A 16,693-nucleotide genomic window follows, 5' to 3' on the forward strand; every position below is an offset into this window, starting at 1 on the left:
CCTGTTGTGCACTGTTAGCAGATCTGCAGCTGAGTTTAGTTCCTGGCTTCAGAGACACCTTTCAACTCGTAAGAAGCATTTTTTCTTCATCGGTTTTACTTTCTGCTTTTCTTCCCTCAGTGTTTTAAACGTATCTCTGCTCTCATGTTTGAGACTGCAGCTTCAGTTCAGTGATTGTTTTTCCTGTTAATGCTTTGATTAATGTGGAAAAACGCCAGTGCAGGAAAAAACAGGAGTCCAGTGTGTGTCCGGACAGAAAGCAGCTCTAACAGAGACTGTAGCAAGAAGACAAGAGAAGACATGCAGAAGCTTTATTAACAGAAAAGCAATTAAAGTCAAACAGGAGGCTGAAGGGCAATACGGGCGAACTTTGCTCCACAAAGAAGGCTGCTTTACAGCCCAGATTAAAAGGCCGCAGTTGTAAAGAGAAGAGTGAAAAGGCAACTCCATGGCATACCGGCTCTTTGAAGGGAAGGATCATGCTTCCATCTACCAAAAGTATCGCTTTACACCTCCAGCAGGGCTCAAGGATATTATTATTCAGTACTTAGATAAAAAGGTATGCTTAAAATATAATGTGCAAATTATCTTCACATATGAAGGCCTTTCCTGAGGAAAGACATTAACAAGTAGCAAACTCCTTTCTGCAACTCCAGAAGGGACAGCCACATGAGCTGGCGGTGGATCTGGGATGTGGAACGGGACAGAATTCACGTCTGCTGGCACCGCACTTCAAGGAAGTAGTGGGTCTTGACATCAGTGAGTGTCAAGTGGAGGAGGCTAGAGCTGTGCCAGGGCACCCCAACATCACGTACAGGTAGGAGAGCTTCCGGGCTGCAGCCTGTAGGAGTGTGTACAGTAAAGTACTTCGAGCAAGTGATTTGCAATATCATGCCATGGGCGGTATCTGCCTTCTTATCTGGCTCACAGCAAGAAAGTAAATAAAAGTTTTCTTAATGCCAAACTGTTCTTTCAAGACCATGTCCACATTTCTCTTATAACTGCCAAGTCCACAGCTTGAGGAACATTTCTATTGTAAATCACTTGTTGAGTACTTCCTTCATGTTTCACTGCAATATATTTTCCTGAGTATTATCAAGCTGATCAGCTTTTAGCTGACTAGGTAGAAGGATCCCTTTACATGGGCAGGTTGTGTATTGTGTCTGTTGCATTTGCAGAAAGGGGACAGCAGAGGAGCTTCCATTTTCAGATGGATCTGTAGATCTGCTGACGGCAGCTTCAGCAGCGCACTGGTTTGATCAGTCGAGGTTTCTGGCAGAGGCAGCTCGGGTCTTGAAACCCAGAGGCTGCATGGCTCTGCTGGGCTTCAGCGATTATAACACCAAACCCACCTACCAGAACTGTGGAGACAGGCTCAAAAACATCTATGAAGAGGTAGGTGCAGACTGATAATCAGAGTAGTGTTAGTCCATTCCCATGTGCACCGTTGGATTCCTTTCAGTGCTCCTGGATCTCTCCCTGAAAGTGTCCTGTTCTACTCAAACATCCATGTGTGCATGAGCGTTATCACCTTGGCAATCAAACATTGACTTTGCCAAAGAGCTGAGACAGAATCAGCTCATGAATGTGACAAAGAACACTTTTTTGCAAAATGCCAGTTCTTTTCACTTCATACAAAGCGTCATTTGTAAATTTTCTTGAAGTTTAATTACTTCAGCTGCAGTTTTTCAGTATATTTTCATGTTCAGTGAGAGAAATCTGGTCTGTTTAGAGTCAGATTCAGTGCTGTGACTGAGGATCTGTGTCTAGTTTTGTTAAACGTCATCACTGACAATGTTTGTTCACATGTGAAGGTGGATTCAAACATCTTCTGAGCACGTGTCTTTATGTGAGAGAAGAATAAAACTCGAGCAGTGATACTGTCCTGAAGTAATCTATCTGTAGCGAATCAAAGTGCAACAAACTGTCTGTGAAGTTAATTATCTCAGTTTCAACATCAGCAACGTGGTTAATTTTTAGCGCTGACAAAACCTGGTGCAAAAACGCTGCTTTTGTTGCTTTCCAAGAAGAGTTTCAGATCTTTGTTCCTGCTCGGCTTCCATGAAGTTCTTGTATTTAATTGTGTTTAGTCTCATTCGTGATGATTCAAACTGTAATCTTTCACCACAGAAATCTGCTTTCCACAAACGAACCACACAGCTTTACTCCTGACTTCAGTAAATACTTAGAAGTCTTGTCTTATTGAAAACTTCACATTCCACATCAGTCTTTCTTTTGTCACTGTGACATCTCTCGGGGCTAGAAACTTTCAGGAACAGTGACGGTGCATTCCTTTGTGCACATCTACATACATTTAAAAAAAAAAAGAAGTAGTTGCTTAAAAATAAAAGCAGCAAAGTTGTGTTGTGATTTGTGACCCATGTGCCACATGATTGCATCCACTCAGGGGCAAACACAAACATATATATTTCTATAAATAGAGATGTACAGATAGATAAGATGTATAATAACAATAAAAGTGAAGTGTAGAGCAATTTAAAATTAAAGACAAAAATGATAAACACCAAGACAAACACAGCAGCCAGCACTGGACTGGCTTTTAAGGTGGAACACCCAACTAAATATAGTTTGCCTAATGTAGCGTAGACTAAAGGCTTGGGGAAAGAGCTAGCAATTCTGTCCCTTAACAAAATCGAACACCACTACAGCTAATGCATAACTTTTTATTTGTTTGTACTTTGGTAAATGTCTCTTGTTGAAGAATAATACTGGGCACTGACTGTTTCGAGAATCTCATATTTGTGTAAAGTCACTATTCGCAGCAGTTCCACCATTCACTGCTTTAATGTATCATTTGTTTGTCTTTTTAGAGATGTACTACTTTGACAGCTTTTGCAGACAGTCACATAACAAATGGTGCAGTACCATCTCACACCTCTATGAACTCACTTCCAGGTGAAGCAGGCGCTGCAGCCGTACATGAGCAACCCAGTAGCTGTAGCTGACGGTAAGCTGGACCCGCTGTACTCTGCCATCCCCTTTCCAGAAAAAGAGAGGTAAACACAAACACATCCCTGTCTTTATGCTACCTCTGTGATGGTTAAATAAAAACCGCTTAAGCTTAAGCACAAAAACAGCATTAACTTGTTACTTCAGAGGAAACTCACTGCCAACAATACAAACTTAGGCTGGAATGATTTTTTTCAGCTGTGTGTAAAACTAATCTTGTGCCTTATAGGAGACATTATTGGTGCTTTTTCATCAGATTCATTGTATTATTTTACTGATCCGACAGGATTGATTGTTTTCAAGCAAAGTCCTTGATCTCAGTGAGGCATCTGGTGGGTTTCATGCAAAGCTGGTCCATGTTCCAAGCCTACGCTTTGAAAGACCCCAAAGGTGCTGAAGAGCTGCTGTCCAACACTGAGAGGAGGTCACCTGCACACACAAATTCTGATATTTAACTGGCCCGTGCCTGTTATTGTGATCTGACTCACACTTTTTGGTGTCACTGATCTTCTTAAAGGTTCCTTCAAGAGATGGGAGTCACGTCTCCTGACACTGAAGTGGAGCTTGAACTGGATTATTACTGCATCCTGGCCTGCAAACCACATTAATCAACACTTCAACATTCAGTGAATATCACTGTGAGATACATAAACCTGTTGTTCTAAATAAGCCATGTTTTTATCAGCAGATTCTGTGTTTTACTGATTTTCTTGAACTGGACACATGTTTCATTTTGAAGTGAATAACCGGTGTCTGACATGCACAGTCACAGGTTACATAAGTGGAAAGAAAGAATTGAAGATTAACCAGCTGTGTCACGTCAGGGGGTGGAGGTGGGTGGGTGCTTAGATGAGTCTGTCAACGGTCTTGGTATTGTGGGTGGCCTGTCCTCTTATTGTAACCATATCAGTGCCCCTTCCTTAATATTTCCAATAGTTAATCTGATGTTCCAGCTGAAAGAATAGCTGTCATTATCACTCGGAAATCAATTTAAGAGATTTTTCACATAATGAACTGTCAGAATCAATAGATATGTCTTAGTGTAGGTATTATTTAGGTGTAGTGTAAAATCCATCCATCCCCTCGTTTCCACTTCTCATGGTGGGGTTGGAGCCTATCCCAGCGGGTACTCTTAAAACTTCACAACTTAAAGTGGCCTAATGGGGTCACGTTTAACTCTCTGTGCCAAATGTGTTTTGCTAAGTAACTGTAAATCTCTCAAGAAAAGATATTGCTGAAGTTCATCATAATTACTTCCTTGGAGGTTTTTTCATGAACGTAATCCATTCTTCTAAAGGTACCTAACACATGGGAAAAGAGGAAACCATTATGTTTCCTTGCAAAATAAAATGTGTTGTAGGTGACATTTAAACTTTTTGGTACAGGAAATACTGAAAGACTCCACTTTAGCTGTAACACACACACACACACACACACACACACACACAGGAGTTTTTATTGGTTCTGACGGGAGCACATACCATCACATGACCCGTAATCTAACCCTTTTCTCACACAGCGCTTTTGAGCTTGACCCAAGTTTCAGTTTAATGTTAATATCATGGCTTAATTTTGACATTTAGAATATTAGAAATCAGTATTATGTAGGGAAAGAAGAAAACAACAACATTATTATAACAACAAGCAAAAAATAGGAGTATAAAAAAAGACTGTCTCTTTAAAAGGCTCTAATAATGAAGCAAAGCAGGTTTTGGCAGGAGTGGGACCTCCCACTCCACTGTGTGTCTTTCTTTGTGTTTGTGACTTACTGCTGATTCTCACAGTGGAGTGTAGAGTTTCACTTCTCTTATCTGATCAAAAAGAAAAATACACAGACAAAAAAACAACAACACCACATTAGGTAACTTGTTACTTAAACTGATGCTGGTTCAGCTGTTTAAGAAGGCTTCAGCTCACCATGGCCTACCGCCTGTTTGAAGGCAAGCAGCATGCTTCTTCCTACTGGAGGTACAGGATCTCTCCATCAGATCATCTATTTCAACACGTGCTCGACTTCCTGGAAAAACATGTAAGTGACAAATGCTTCTCCTTCGAGAATCCTTTCGACTGTAAACTGCCATCAAACATTTACAGCGCGTTAACGACATGTTGAATATTTTGTCAGAAAGGTCGGCCCTTTGAGCTGGCAGTGGACGTGGGATGCGGCTCAGGACAGGGCACTCTGCTGCTGGCCAGACACTTCGCCTGTGTGGTGGGCACTGACGTGAGTCCCGCCCAGCTGGAAGTGGCTTTGCAGCACGCTAAAGAGCCGAACATCACGTACAAGTAAGAAAAGACCAAACAAGTCAGAATTCATCAAAACTCGTGCCTGTAAAAAAATAAAATACCACAGTTAATGCCACATCATTTGTTCAGTTCTAGTAGGAGAATGTTCCTTAATGTAAGCCTCACAGCATGACCAGCCTTCACAGGACAGGGGTTACATTGTTCTGCCGCGAGCTACATGTTTTCAGAAGTCCTGCATAAACACTCTGAAAAATGATCCTGCAGTCGGTCAAAAGTTTCACTTGGCCTTTGCTCCTCTTTCATCTTCAGACAGTGTGGTGCCGAGGAGCTGCCACTCGCTGACAGCTCAGTGGACCTGGTGACGGCCATGTCTGCCTTCCACTGGTTTGACAGGCCACGCTTTCTCGAAGAGGTCCACAGGGTCCTGAAGCCCCGCGGCTGCTTAGCCTTGCTCAACTACACCATTGACATGGAGCTCAGCTACGCCGACTGCTGCTCGCACTCACTAAACCAAGTCTGCAAAGAGGTGCTCACATAATATCCACCTAGAATAGACTGCTGTGTTTTCATTACCACTGTTTATAGTCTAGTGGTTTTTAAAGTAATGCAGCAAAACCATTTCTGGAAAAACTCTTGAGCGCTCACTTATACACCACAAAGTCAATATGATTACTAAAATGACTCTTTTCTTTAAGACTAAACATTATTCAAGCCTCATATTCATGTCCAGGAAGGTGATTTCAGTTAAAATAGTTACATTTAAACTAAATAATTCTTACAGAAAAGATTTATGTAAAAAGGATTAGATGTTCCTGTGTTTAAAGTCTGTTTTAGAGGGTAAAAAAAAGTCCACCTTAACTAATAAATATATAAGGAAGGAGGGTTTGTGTGCCACTCAGATGTTATTTTATAGGAATGTGAGCGGTGAATAACGGCGCTTTCAAAAAACAGCCAAAAGATGATAAATAACAATAAAGGAAGCATCTCCTCTCTGCTTTCGGTGGAGTTTTATGCACCAGCTTCATTGCCACATCATCCAGAGAAACAGCACTTGGTGCAGTGCAAACATAAGGACACAGAGTTTGGATTACTTTGTTGTTAAGAAACTAAGATGATGTGCGTTGCCATCTAGAGGGCGTTTCTGGTAAAACAGCCTGAGCTGAGGGGTGGAGTTGTTTGAGTTGATGAGTGAGGTGCACCAACTTTGAGTGGACTGTAACACACAGCTCATAGTTATCATAACTTGAATATTACCGAGTTATGTCTGATTGATGCTCTTTGTAATATTATTAACAAATTCATAATAAATACTTCTCATGGCCTTTTCTGTTGGATTTGCCAGTTTTATGTAGCGTTGCAGCCGTACCGCAGCCCCCACCTTGGAGTGAGCTCTATTAACTTGTACCGGGAGGCCTTAGAAACTATTCCCTACCCTCACAAGGAATGGTAAATAATCCTAACTCTAGTTGTTTCTTAATATGGAATTTTGGCAGCAGACCACCATTACTTATGTAACAGACGTTTTAATTCTTTCCAGCATATAGATGATGTGTACTTTGTAATTTGTAACATTTAAAAAATAAATAAATAAAAATATCACTTTAGCTATTTTAATGTTCAGCATCCACTTTTAAAAAAAAAAAATCCCCTTGGCATGTCTGATGGGTATTTTATTTATCTCTCTCTCTCTCTCTCCACTGACTGCGTTCATGCCGCGAGTGTATTTTGTGTTACAGGCAGGAGTGTTTGTGGGACAGAAAGACCATGCCTCTGTCCAGCTACATGGGGCTGGTGGAGTCTTTCTCCAGCTATCAGGCTCTGCTGAGAGACGACCCGCAGGAGGCCTCCAGACTCTCCCAGGACATCTGTCAGAGGTGAACCTTCACGGTGTATATGTGTCATAATGACAATAATGTGTTTTGACAGTTTAATGTTCCTCAGTGTTAAAATCTATTACATACAGTAACATGACAAACATGTCAGCAGGTTTTGTGGGTGATAATAATGTCAGTGGAAAAACCACAATTATAGGTGTAAGACTGGCATTCGTTGTTGTCTAAACGAGTCCCTCTAGCTGAATTATCATGCGCTCTGCTTCCTGTGTTTCTCTGCATAGGCTGATGTCTGTAATGAAGGTGACCTCTGCAGAGACAGAGGTGGTGGTGGCTGTCAAGTATTTCTACCTTTTGGCCTGCAAACCACAGGAAGCCTGACACCTGTCTCCTCCATTATTATTATTATTATTATTTTAAACAACAAAAATGAACCTAATTAAGGATCCAGTAGAAAACATGTCCTGTTTTTGTTTTCCCTTCAGTTTCTCTGTGCACAAATGTATCTCTTTGATACTCAAAATTTAGGACAAGCTCAGAAACAAATAGTGCTATATAATGCTTTAATTACATAATTTATTTCCTGTATTTTAACTAAAATTAGTCACGTGTGTACATTTACCGTACAAACATAAGAGTGATATTCATCATCACACTTAATAATCCAGCTTTTATAAAACCAGCCTTTTCATAGAGAAGTTGCACAGAAAGGTTGTGCAGATATTATCTGCTGAATACGCACTTTTCCCAATAAGCACAGAATTATATACTCAGTGTTTGCATCAGATTGCTTTAGTAAATTCTCAGAAACATGTGAAGCCTTCATGGTGTTTCATAAGTTGCCACTAGAGGGAGGCATTGATCAATGTTCTACTGATGTGAGACCATTCCGATCAGGTTTTTGTAAGTCTGGCAAAGCACCACCATTAAAACCCGACTGCTGTGTCCTTGGTTTCTTCATCATCACCATTATCAGTGTCTGCTTGGCTTCATTGCCCAGGAGGAGATGTAAATGAAGCCCCTGTTATCTTAATGTTGGTGTGCTTGGGCCATTTTCAACCTTCAGTCTTTGAAAGTTCATCGCAGCTTCTCTTAAATTTGTTTGCTCAGAATCTCAGTGAGAAAATAGAATTTCCTTAACTATCACAAGGGGTTGGAGTTGCTATTGCTTCTTAACAGTTCTCTATGACCTTGTATCACTCTTGTCTACAGGGCTTTAGAAAACCTTTGAACTTCTCAGGGCCCTCATCCCATTACATACCACAGTGGATTTATGGGCTTGTTCTCCAGGCTAATCCTTTTGTATTCTTGTCTTTACTGAGCTAAGAGTAACTTTGTCATGTTTGTTATGCTTAAAATAGCCTCAATTTTGTTCTCAAACCCTGACTTTCTAACTGAGGGCCTTTATTATAAACACATTATAGTACTGGCAGTGCAGGAGTGTTAAACATTAGAGTGCCACTTGTTGCTGCTGGCATGACTTGAGATCATGGTTTGACTCAGGAGGGCCAAGTAAGCATGTTTGCCTAATCTGAAGTTGGTCTGCTTTAACCTTTAACCTCTTTAACCTGACTGGACATCCTCAAAATATGTAGTTACCTACATTTTGTTTCACTCTATATCATTTTATTTTTACAGTATCTTCTTGTCTTCCTCCTCTGACCAGGCAGAAGTATCTAACAAAATCTGTTAAATAGTGAAAAACATGACATTCTCACTTCCCGGTGCTTTTTGATTTTCTTCTTCCAATTTCTGGATTTTTAAATGATGTTTTTTACCTTTAACTTTTTAGTTTCCTTTGAGCATTATTGCAGTTTTTTTACTGCTTAATGTAATTAATGTAGTGAAGGCTACAGCTGATTTAAACTATGATAGAATAATAGTTGTAAATAATATTACTTTCATGTATTAAATACAACAATTTACTACGGCACATCTGCGTCCTCCTTTTTCTCTGATGTTTCAAGTGCATGGGCTCCATTCAGATCTCATTATAAGCACCCTGCTATTATCTAAAGATATGGAAGGAAATCAATAGCTGTCTGTCCTTTGAAATCACATCTGTTCTGTCAGGCTGCTGACAAAGCTTAGCAGAAAGTCAGCTTGAAGGGATTTATTTTTATTGATCTGCTTTTGAATTACATCTTTGCACAATGGGGTACTCTGTGCATGCATCTCTGCAGACTCCACATCTTTGGGCACAGTCTGTGTCTATGTAACAGTTTCTGATTTTAATGGGAAATGATTAAAAATAATGTGAAAGCTGAGAATAATTTGAAGACCACCTGGAAGTCAAGAACACAAACAAACCAAGATCAGAATCTTCAACTCTGATCTTAAATCAGTTTTGCTCTGTGGTGCAGAACATTGGAGGATGAGAAAGGCTCACAGACCTTCATCAGCAGCTGTCTAAGGAACATTTTGAAGACTTACTGGTCTAACTTGATCTGCAATGACCTGTAGGAAAAAGCAAAACAAAGACCTGCAGAAGAAGAGGAGGATGAGATGGGTAGGACTCAAGGGAACACCACCACAGACGAGCCTGAAGGAAAGGAAAAAAAGAGGCAGCCCAGAGTTTGAATAAGCAAATATTTGAATATACAAATATGAGCTAGAGCTCATTTGCATCCTCCTCCATCCCTATACAATGATCAAACAGAAGCAAAGGGGCTCAAGGAGAGTTTTAGTTTCGTCAGCGCACGTGTGCGGTGATTTGTGACTGAAGAAAACTCTGTGCTTTACGTCAGAGACGCCAGGCTCTGATAGTAACTCTCATTGAATTCTGCAGAATGTGCTGGAGCAACTTCAAACCAACTGAGATATTCTGTCAAACAGTGAGCATGTCTGATGTGTCTGCTAAACACGTGTTTCCATCTGTGCAGTCTTCAATGTTATGCATTAAAAACCAAAGCAAGGATATTAATAACAGACAAATAATTTTGTAGAGCATACATCGTAAAATGAACACAAGCACAAACAGTCCTCACGTGACTCAGTGTTTTCTGGTACTTGCAAACACTGCACATTACACATCAGCTTCCCGCATGCCCAAGGACAGCATGACCAAATACTTCCATCAGGGTCTACTTTTTGACACAATTCTTCTTTCAGCGCTTTGCCCTGTCACGTCGCATATTCCTAAAGCTCACCTACAACAATAACACCACATCTAATGGTACATGAGTAAAGGTGGATTGCTTGTAATGGGTTTGACACAAAAGGTATGCCTTTTTCTGACATGACAAATTTGAGCCTGATACACGTTCTCTGGTAGCACTAAGCTACATCTCTTACTCTGCTCAGGAATCACTACTGCAGGGAATTTCAGCTCATAACATTCTTCTACATTTCACACATAAATTAGTCTGAATGAAAAAGCAGCAAGGTTGATGGCTGTCTGTATTTACCATCAGGTATAAGCATGACTGATCTGCAGCTAAACTCTGATCTTCTGTGTGTTCAGACACTTTTCCATCAGAATCAGCACAAACGTTTTGTTTTGTTTTTTTAAACTTTGAGCTACAGAAGCTTGTCTGTCGGATCAGACCTTAAATCCTCATGTGCATCCATGAACCTTGGTGGTCCATGACCCGTCACTGGATTACCAGTGGGGCGATCGTGGCTCAAGAGTTGGGAGTTCGCCTTGTAATCGGAAGGTTGCCGGTTCGAGCCCCGGCTCCAACAGTCTCGGCCGTTGTGTCCTTGGGCAAGACACTTCACCCGTTGCCTACTGGTGGTGGTCAGAGGGCCCGGTGGCGCCAGTGTCCGGCAGCCTCGCCTCTGTCAGTGCGCCCCAGGGTGGCTGTGGCTACAATGTAGCTGCCATCACCAGTGTGTGTGTGTGAATGGGTGGATGACTGGATATGTAAAGCGCTTTGGGGTCCTTAGGGACTAGTAAAAGCGCTATATAAATACAGGCCATTTACCATTTACCACTGTTCCTTCCGTGTACCACTTTTGATCGATCCCTATAAACCAGGAGCAGGGCAGTGGTTGTGATCCAGTCATCTAACATCACAGTTTGGCCTTTTGTCAAACTCAAAACTCACCGTTTTTCCAGCTTCCAACATCAACTTTGAAGACAAAATGTTCTCCTGCTCCCTGATATAGTCCACAGGTACCATGATGAAGAGATAATCAGTGTCATTCAGTTCACCTGCAGCGGTCAGAGCATTACACCTAATCGGTGTAAGTGTTAGCGCAGAGATGGACTGGCATCCTGTCTGCACTGTGCTCTGTAAAACCTCTGTTCCCTGAATCAAACAAGGATGGATTGTTTTGTCTCACACAATAGTAACAGATTTTTGATAGAACCTAGCTGATAATAGCAAGTTTGCAACAGACATAATAACGATATAAAAATGATATCACAAGCATTACTCATGTTCTTGTGGATACATTTTCCTCAAGAGTTGGGAGTTCGCCTTGTAATCGGAAGGTTGCCGGTTCGAGCCCCGGCTTGGACAGTCTCGGTCGTTGTGTCCTTGGGCAAGACACTTCACCCGTTGCCTACTGGTGGTGGTCAGAGGGCCCGGTGGCGCCAGTGTCCGGCAGCCTCGCCTCTGTCAGTGCGCCCCAGGGTGGCTGTGGCTACAATGTAGCTGCCATCACCAGTGTGTGTGTGAATGGGTGGATGACTGGATATGTAAAGCGCTTTGGGGTCCTTAGGGACTAGTAAAAGCGCTATATAAATACAGGCCATTTACCATTTACCACTGTTCCTTCCGTGTACCACTTTTGATCGATCCCTATAAACCAGGAGCAGGGCAGTGGTTGTGATCCAGTCATCTAACATCACAGTTTGGCCTTTTGTCAAACTCAAAACTCACCGTTTTTCCAGCTTCCAACATCAACTTTGAAGACAAAATGTTCTCCTGCTCCCTGATATAGTCCACCCACTAACAGGTACCATGATGAAGAGATAATCAGTGTCATTCAGTTCACCTGCAGCGGTCAGAGCATTACACCTAATCGGTGTAAGTGTTAGCGCAGAGATGGACTGGCATCCTGTCTGCACTGTGCTCTGTAAAACCTCTGTTCCCTGAATCAAACAAGGATGGATTGTTTTGTCTCACACAATAGTAACAGATTTTTGATAGAACCTAGCTGATAATAGCAAGTTTGCAACAGACATAATAACGATATAAAAATGATATCACAAGCATTACTCATGTTCTTGTGGATACATTTTCCTTTAAACTGAGTGGACACTGTGCCAACATCTGGGTCATTTGGTCCAGTGGGGAGAGCAAAGCCCCAAGTGTAACTTTTTGTTTCTGCATGATTAAGACTGGAGCCTCTGGGGCTGATGTCACTGCTGCTGCAGTCGCAGTGTGATCTGAATTGACAGCCAGACATGACTTTATTGTGCATTCGGAGTAACCAGGGGTACTTCTGGGGACATTTAAGAAAAATCTTTGTTAAAACTATTTTTTCTTTTTATTCTGTACTTTGGTTTCTGAAAAAATATGAGCAAATCTTTGGTTCACCCATAAACTACAGATGTTTATTGTGCCAGTTAGAAAATGAATTAGAAATAACAAAGAGCTGCTGTCCTTGGATACAAGCACATAACATACAGTGGTTTAATAAAGTACCAATAACAGTTTAACTGTATTTACATTATTTAGGTGACCTGCAAATTGTCACCAAAGAAATACTTAAAATATACAGTCATTTTAAGTGTTGCATAACTAATTTTGCAGAAAACAGGCAATATTTCCCCATCCTACATTATAAGTACGCTGTGGAGCCATATTATTGAGTGACTTACCTTTTTACATCGTTATTTATTAAAATAGTTGTTAATCTTCCTTATATTGATGTGCGTGATGGATATTCTATGTTTATTTGTTCTTTTTTGCTTACTCTGTACTTAGAAGCTGCTGAAATTGGCCGATAATATAATAATTTCTTTGTGTTGTGTAAAAACTTGACTTGTTACTTATTGTAGGGTACTATCTGCACGTACTGGTAGGTAAATATAATCACGTTGTAATTTCAAATAAAATACACTGAAATTCCATTCAGCTGATTTTGTACTGTATGAACTTGCTTGTAAATTTTAGGAATAAATAAATAAATATAGCAGATTGTTTTTGTTTACTTTCAAGGCAGCTGTGTAATGAAGCTGGCTCGGAAGTGAATAATTACATGGAAATGCAATCCTGTGGTTTAAAGCTGGAACTCATTAGTTTTGCTGTAACTTGATAATAAAGTCACCAAAAGCGGTTAGCAGTCTCCACAGCTCGACTTAAAATGTCAAATTACTGTGACATTAAATCAAGTGAGTACCTCAAAATAGCACATGCACTGTGAGGAGCGCACACAGCTTCAGTCGGTTAGAGTTATAAAATAATAACTTGTGTAATATTTTCCAAGCAGCGTGACTGAATCTGAGTCACGGAAGGGAAACGAAGATTAAAGATCTGCCTTCAAGGACAATCCAGAGCCACCGGCTTGTAGACAACATAGCAGCAGAAGATAAATCCTAATACGTTTCTATGGGACTTTTTTTTTCACTTGGGCTGAATACTTTCCAAGGCACCGATGGGCTTCAGACATCAAAGCTGACAGAAGCTAATTAAACATTTCAATTTCAAGATGTTTCTGAAAAGATAAACAGAACTCAGAAATTCCTTAAGGGGCACTTCTGTCAGTTAATTGCCTCCTTTGGGTATAAAAGTAACAAACTTTGTTTTAAATCCCCCTCTTTAGTCTGTTTTGATCTCTGAGGCCCTGACGTGACAGTATACATAATTTTAGTAAATGTCTTGATTTTCATACTGGATTGGGGTCATTTAAGGACAGAAAGTCTAATTTGTCTATTTCTTTAGTCTGTGTTCTTGATCTCTCGCTCTCTCTTTAGGCTAAAACTCTCATTGATTTATGAGAGTATTTATTTGCTTGGGGTTCGAGTGTAATTTTTGCACTATTCATTATAAATATTTACTTATTTACTTTGGTTCTCGATCTCTACAATGAAGCACCAACACTCCCACAAATAAATACAGATGTACGCTTTGTTGTTACTGGACATCCTCCGAATAACAAACGCATTGTGTGAAGCGAGGAAGTGAACGTAACACAGTCACGGGGTTAGTCCTTTGGCCAGAAAGCTTGATGGCCAACACCTGTCTAAACACATGTAGATGAAAAACAGAATGCGCACCCGCTGCAAGATTAATACGCCCCTCTTTTTTTAAGACCCTTATCTAATCAGATGGGTCAGTCAAGAGCATGTGCTTGTTTACAGTGACAGCACCACCCTCGTTCCTTGTTCAACTGGCCGAGTGAATGAACATTTTTGTCCAAATACTTTAGGGTGAACTGGGTTTGCTCCAAGAAAAATGCACTGTTCTGTCAAACAGCAAATACTCTGCTTCATATTTCTGAGTGTGTTTGTGTGTCTTTGTGCTGACATGGTAAACAGAAGCTTTTCATTTCATACATAGATGCTTCTTCATTCTAACGTTTGAATTTATGAGCTTTTGCCCTGCACGGCAATGCAAGAGAACACCTTCACAGATAGATAGATAGATAGATAGATAGATAGATAGATAGATAGATAGATAGATAGATAGATAGATAGATAGATAGATGTTTCATGTATATATCTATGTCTACAGAATGAGTATGCTCAGAGTAGGATGAAGTCTACACTTTTCCTGTTCCTACCCCCATATTTCAACTTTTATTACTTACAAGTCCATATTCAGAATTTGACATTATATGATCCATACATGTTTAACTATATACAAGTCTGCACTCACATAAACATACACTCATAAAACAATTTTAGCACTTAAACCAAAACAATAACAAACTACATTTTTACATTCAATTCAATTCAATTCAATTTTATTTATATAGCGCCAAATCACAACATAAGTCGCCTCAAGGCGCTTCATAGATACAGAGAAAAACCCAACAATCATATGACCCCCTATGAGCAAGCACTTTGGCAACAGTGGGAAGGAAAAACTCCCTTTTAACAGGAAGAAACCTCCGGCAGAACCAGGCTCAGGGAGGGGCGGGGCCATCTGCTGCGATCCGGTTGGGGTGAGAGAAGGAAGACAGGATAAAGACATGCTGTGGAAGAGAGACAGAGGTTAATAACAGATATGATTCAATGCAGAGAGGTCTGTTAATACATACTGAGTGAGAAAGGTGACTGGAAAGGAAAAACTCAATGCATCATGGGAATCCCCCGGCAGCCTACGTCTATTGCAGCATAACTAAGGGAGGATTCAGGGTCACCTGGTCCAGCCCTAACTATATGCTTTAGCAAAAAGGAAAGTTTAAGCCTAATCTTGAAAAGTAGAGATAGTGTCTGTCTCCTGAATCCAAACTGGAAGCTGGTTCCACAGAAGAGGGGCCTGAAAACTGAAGGCTCTGCCTCCCATTCTACTTTTAAATACTCTAGGAACAACAAGTAGGCCTGCAGAGCGAGAGCGAAGTGCTCTAATAGGGTGATATGGTACTACAAGGTCATTAAGATAAGATGGGGCCTGATTATTTAAGACCTTGTATGTGAGGAGCAGGATTTTGAATTCAATTCTGGATTTAACAGGAAGCCAATGAAGGGAAGCCAAAACAGGAGAAATCTGCTCTCTCTTTCTAGTCCCTGTCAGGACTCTTGCTGCAGCATTTTGGATCAGCTGAAGGCTTTTCAGTGAGTTTTTTGGACATCCTGATAATAATGAATTACAGTCGTCCAGCCTGGAAGTAATAAATGCATGAACTAGTTTTTCAGCGTCACTCTGAGACAGGATATTTCTAACTTTAGAGATGTTGCGCAAATGGAAGAACGCAGTCTTACATATTTGTTTAATATGTGCGTTGAAGGACATGTCCTGGTCAAAAATGACTCCAAGGTTCCTCACAGCGTTACTGGAGGCCAAGGTAATGCCATCCAGAGTAAGAATCTGGTTAGATACCATATTTCTAAGCTTTTCAGGGCCGAGTACAATAACCTCAGTTTGATCTGAATTAAGAAGCAGAAAGTTAGCGGCCATCCAGGTCTTTATGTCTTTAAGACATTCCTGCAGTTTAACTCATTGGTGTGTGTTATCTGGCTTCATGGACAGATAGAGCTGGGTGTCATCTGCATAGCAGTGTAAATGTATGCTATGTCTTCTAATGATGCTGCCTAAGGGAAGCATGTATAATGTAAACAGAATTGGTCCTAGCACTGAACCCTGTGGAACTCCATAATTAACCTCAGTGTGTGAAGAGGACTCTCCATTTACATGCACAAACTGGAGTCTATTAGATAGATATGATACAAACCACTGCAGCGCAGTACCTGTAATACCTACAGCATGTTCTAATCGCTCTAATAGGATATTATGGTCGACAGTATCGAACGCTGCACTGAGGTCTAGCAGGACAAGCACAGAGATGAGTCCACTGTCAGAGGCCATAAGAAGATCATTTGTAACCTTCACTAAAGCTGTTTCTGTGCTGTGATGAGCTCTGAAACCTGACTGAAACTCTTCAAATAAACCATTCCTCTGCAGATGATCTGTTAGCTGTTTGACAACTACTCTTTCAAGGATTTTTGATATGAAAGGAAGGTTGGAGATTGGCCTATAATTAGCTAAGACTGCTGGGTCTAGAGATGCTTTTTGAGTAAAGGTTTA

The 16,693-nt window shown here is 40.8% G+C and overlaps 2 protein-coding genes across 2 annotated transcripts; both read left to right on the plus strand.

Moving 5' to 3' along the window:
• On the plus strand, window positions 1-3,657 carry zgc:162396 (uncharacterized protein LOC555292 homolog). The gene is made up of 6 exons (XM_014334747.2): window positions 1-559; window positions 657-817; window positions 1,179-1,395; window positions 2,917-3,017; window positions 3,257-3,394; window positions 3,488-3,657. The coding sequence occupies exons 1-6, from the start codon at window positions 449-451 to the stop codon at window positions 3,576-3,578; spliced, it is 819 nt and encodes a 272-aa protein (XP_014190233.1). The 5' UTR covers window positions 1-448; the 3' UTR covers window positions 3,579-3,657.
• A 133-nt stretch (window positions 3,658-3,790) lies between these two features.
• On the plus strand, window positions 3,791-10,569 carry zgc:162780 (uncharacterized protein LOC555377 homolog). The gene is made up of 6 exons (XM_005925952.3): window positions 3,791-4,999; window positions 5,096-5,256; window positions 5,527-5,743; window positions 6,560-6,663; window positions 6,954-7,091; window positions 7,334-10,569. The coding sequence occupies exons 1-6, from the start codon at window positions 4,889-4,891 to the stop codon at window positions 7,428-7,430; spliced, it is 828 nt and encodes a 275-aa protein (XP_005926014.1). The 5' UTR covers window positions 3,791-4,888; the 3' UTR covers window positions 7,431-10,569.
• The last annotated feature ends 6,124 nt before the right edge of the window (window positions 10,570-16,693 follow it).

Source organism: Haplochromis burtoni, unplaced genomic scaffold (assembly GCF_018398535.1).
Source record: "Haplochromis burtoni strain Fernald_Lab_line unplaced genomic scaffold, NCSU_Asbu1 Contig_74, whole genome shotgun sequence".
NCBI lineage: Eukaryota > Metazoa > Chordata > Actinopteri > Cichliformes > Cichlidae > Haplochromis > Haplochromis burtoni.

Bases quoted from the DNA above. Each gene is read 5' to 3' on its own strand.
- zgc:162396 (XM_014334747.2), top strand. From the start codon at position 449: ATGGCATACCGGCTCTTTGAAGGGAAGGATCATGCTTCCATCTACCAA. The intron at 560-656 runs GTATGCTTAAAA...CTGCAACTCCAG, and splicing joins TTCAGTACTTAGATAAAAAG to AAGGGACAGCCACATGAGCT. The intron at 3,018-3,256 runs GTAAACACAAAC...CTGATCCGACAG, and splicing joins CCCTTTCCAGAAAAAGAGAG to GATTGATTGTTTTCAAGCAA.
- zgc:162780 (XM_005925952.3), top strand. From the start codon at position 4,889: ATGGCCTACCGCCTGTTTGAAGGCAAGCAGCATGCTTCTTCCTACTGG. The intron at 5,000-5,095 runs GTAAGTGACAAA...ATATTTTGTCAG, and splicing joins TCGACTTCCTGGAAAAACAT to AAAGGTCGGCCCTTTGAGCT. The intron at 6,664-6,953 runs GTAAATAATCCT...TTTGTGTTACAG, and splicing joins CCCTACCCTCACAAGGAATG to GCAGGAGTGTTTGTGGGACA.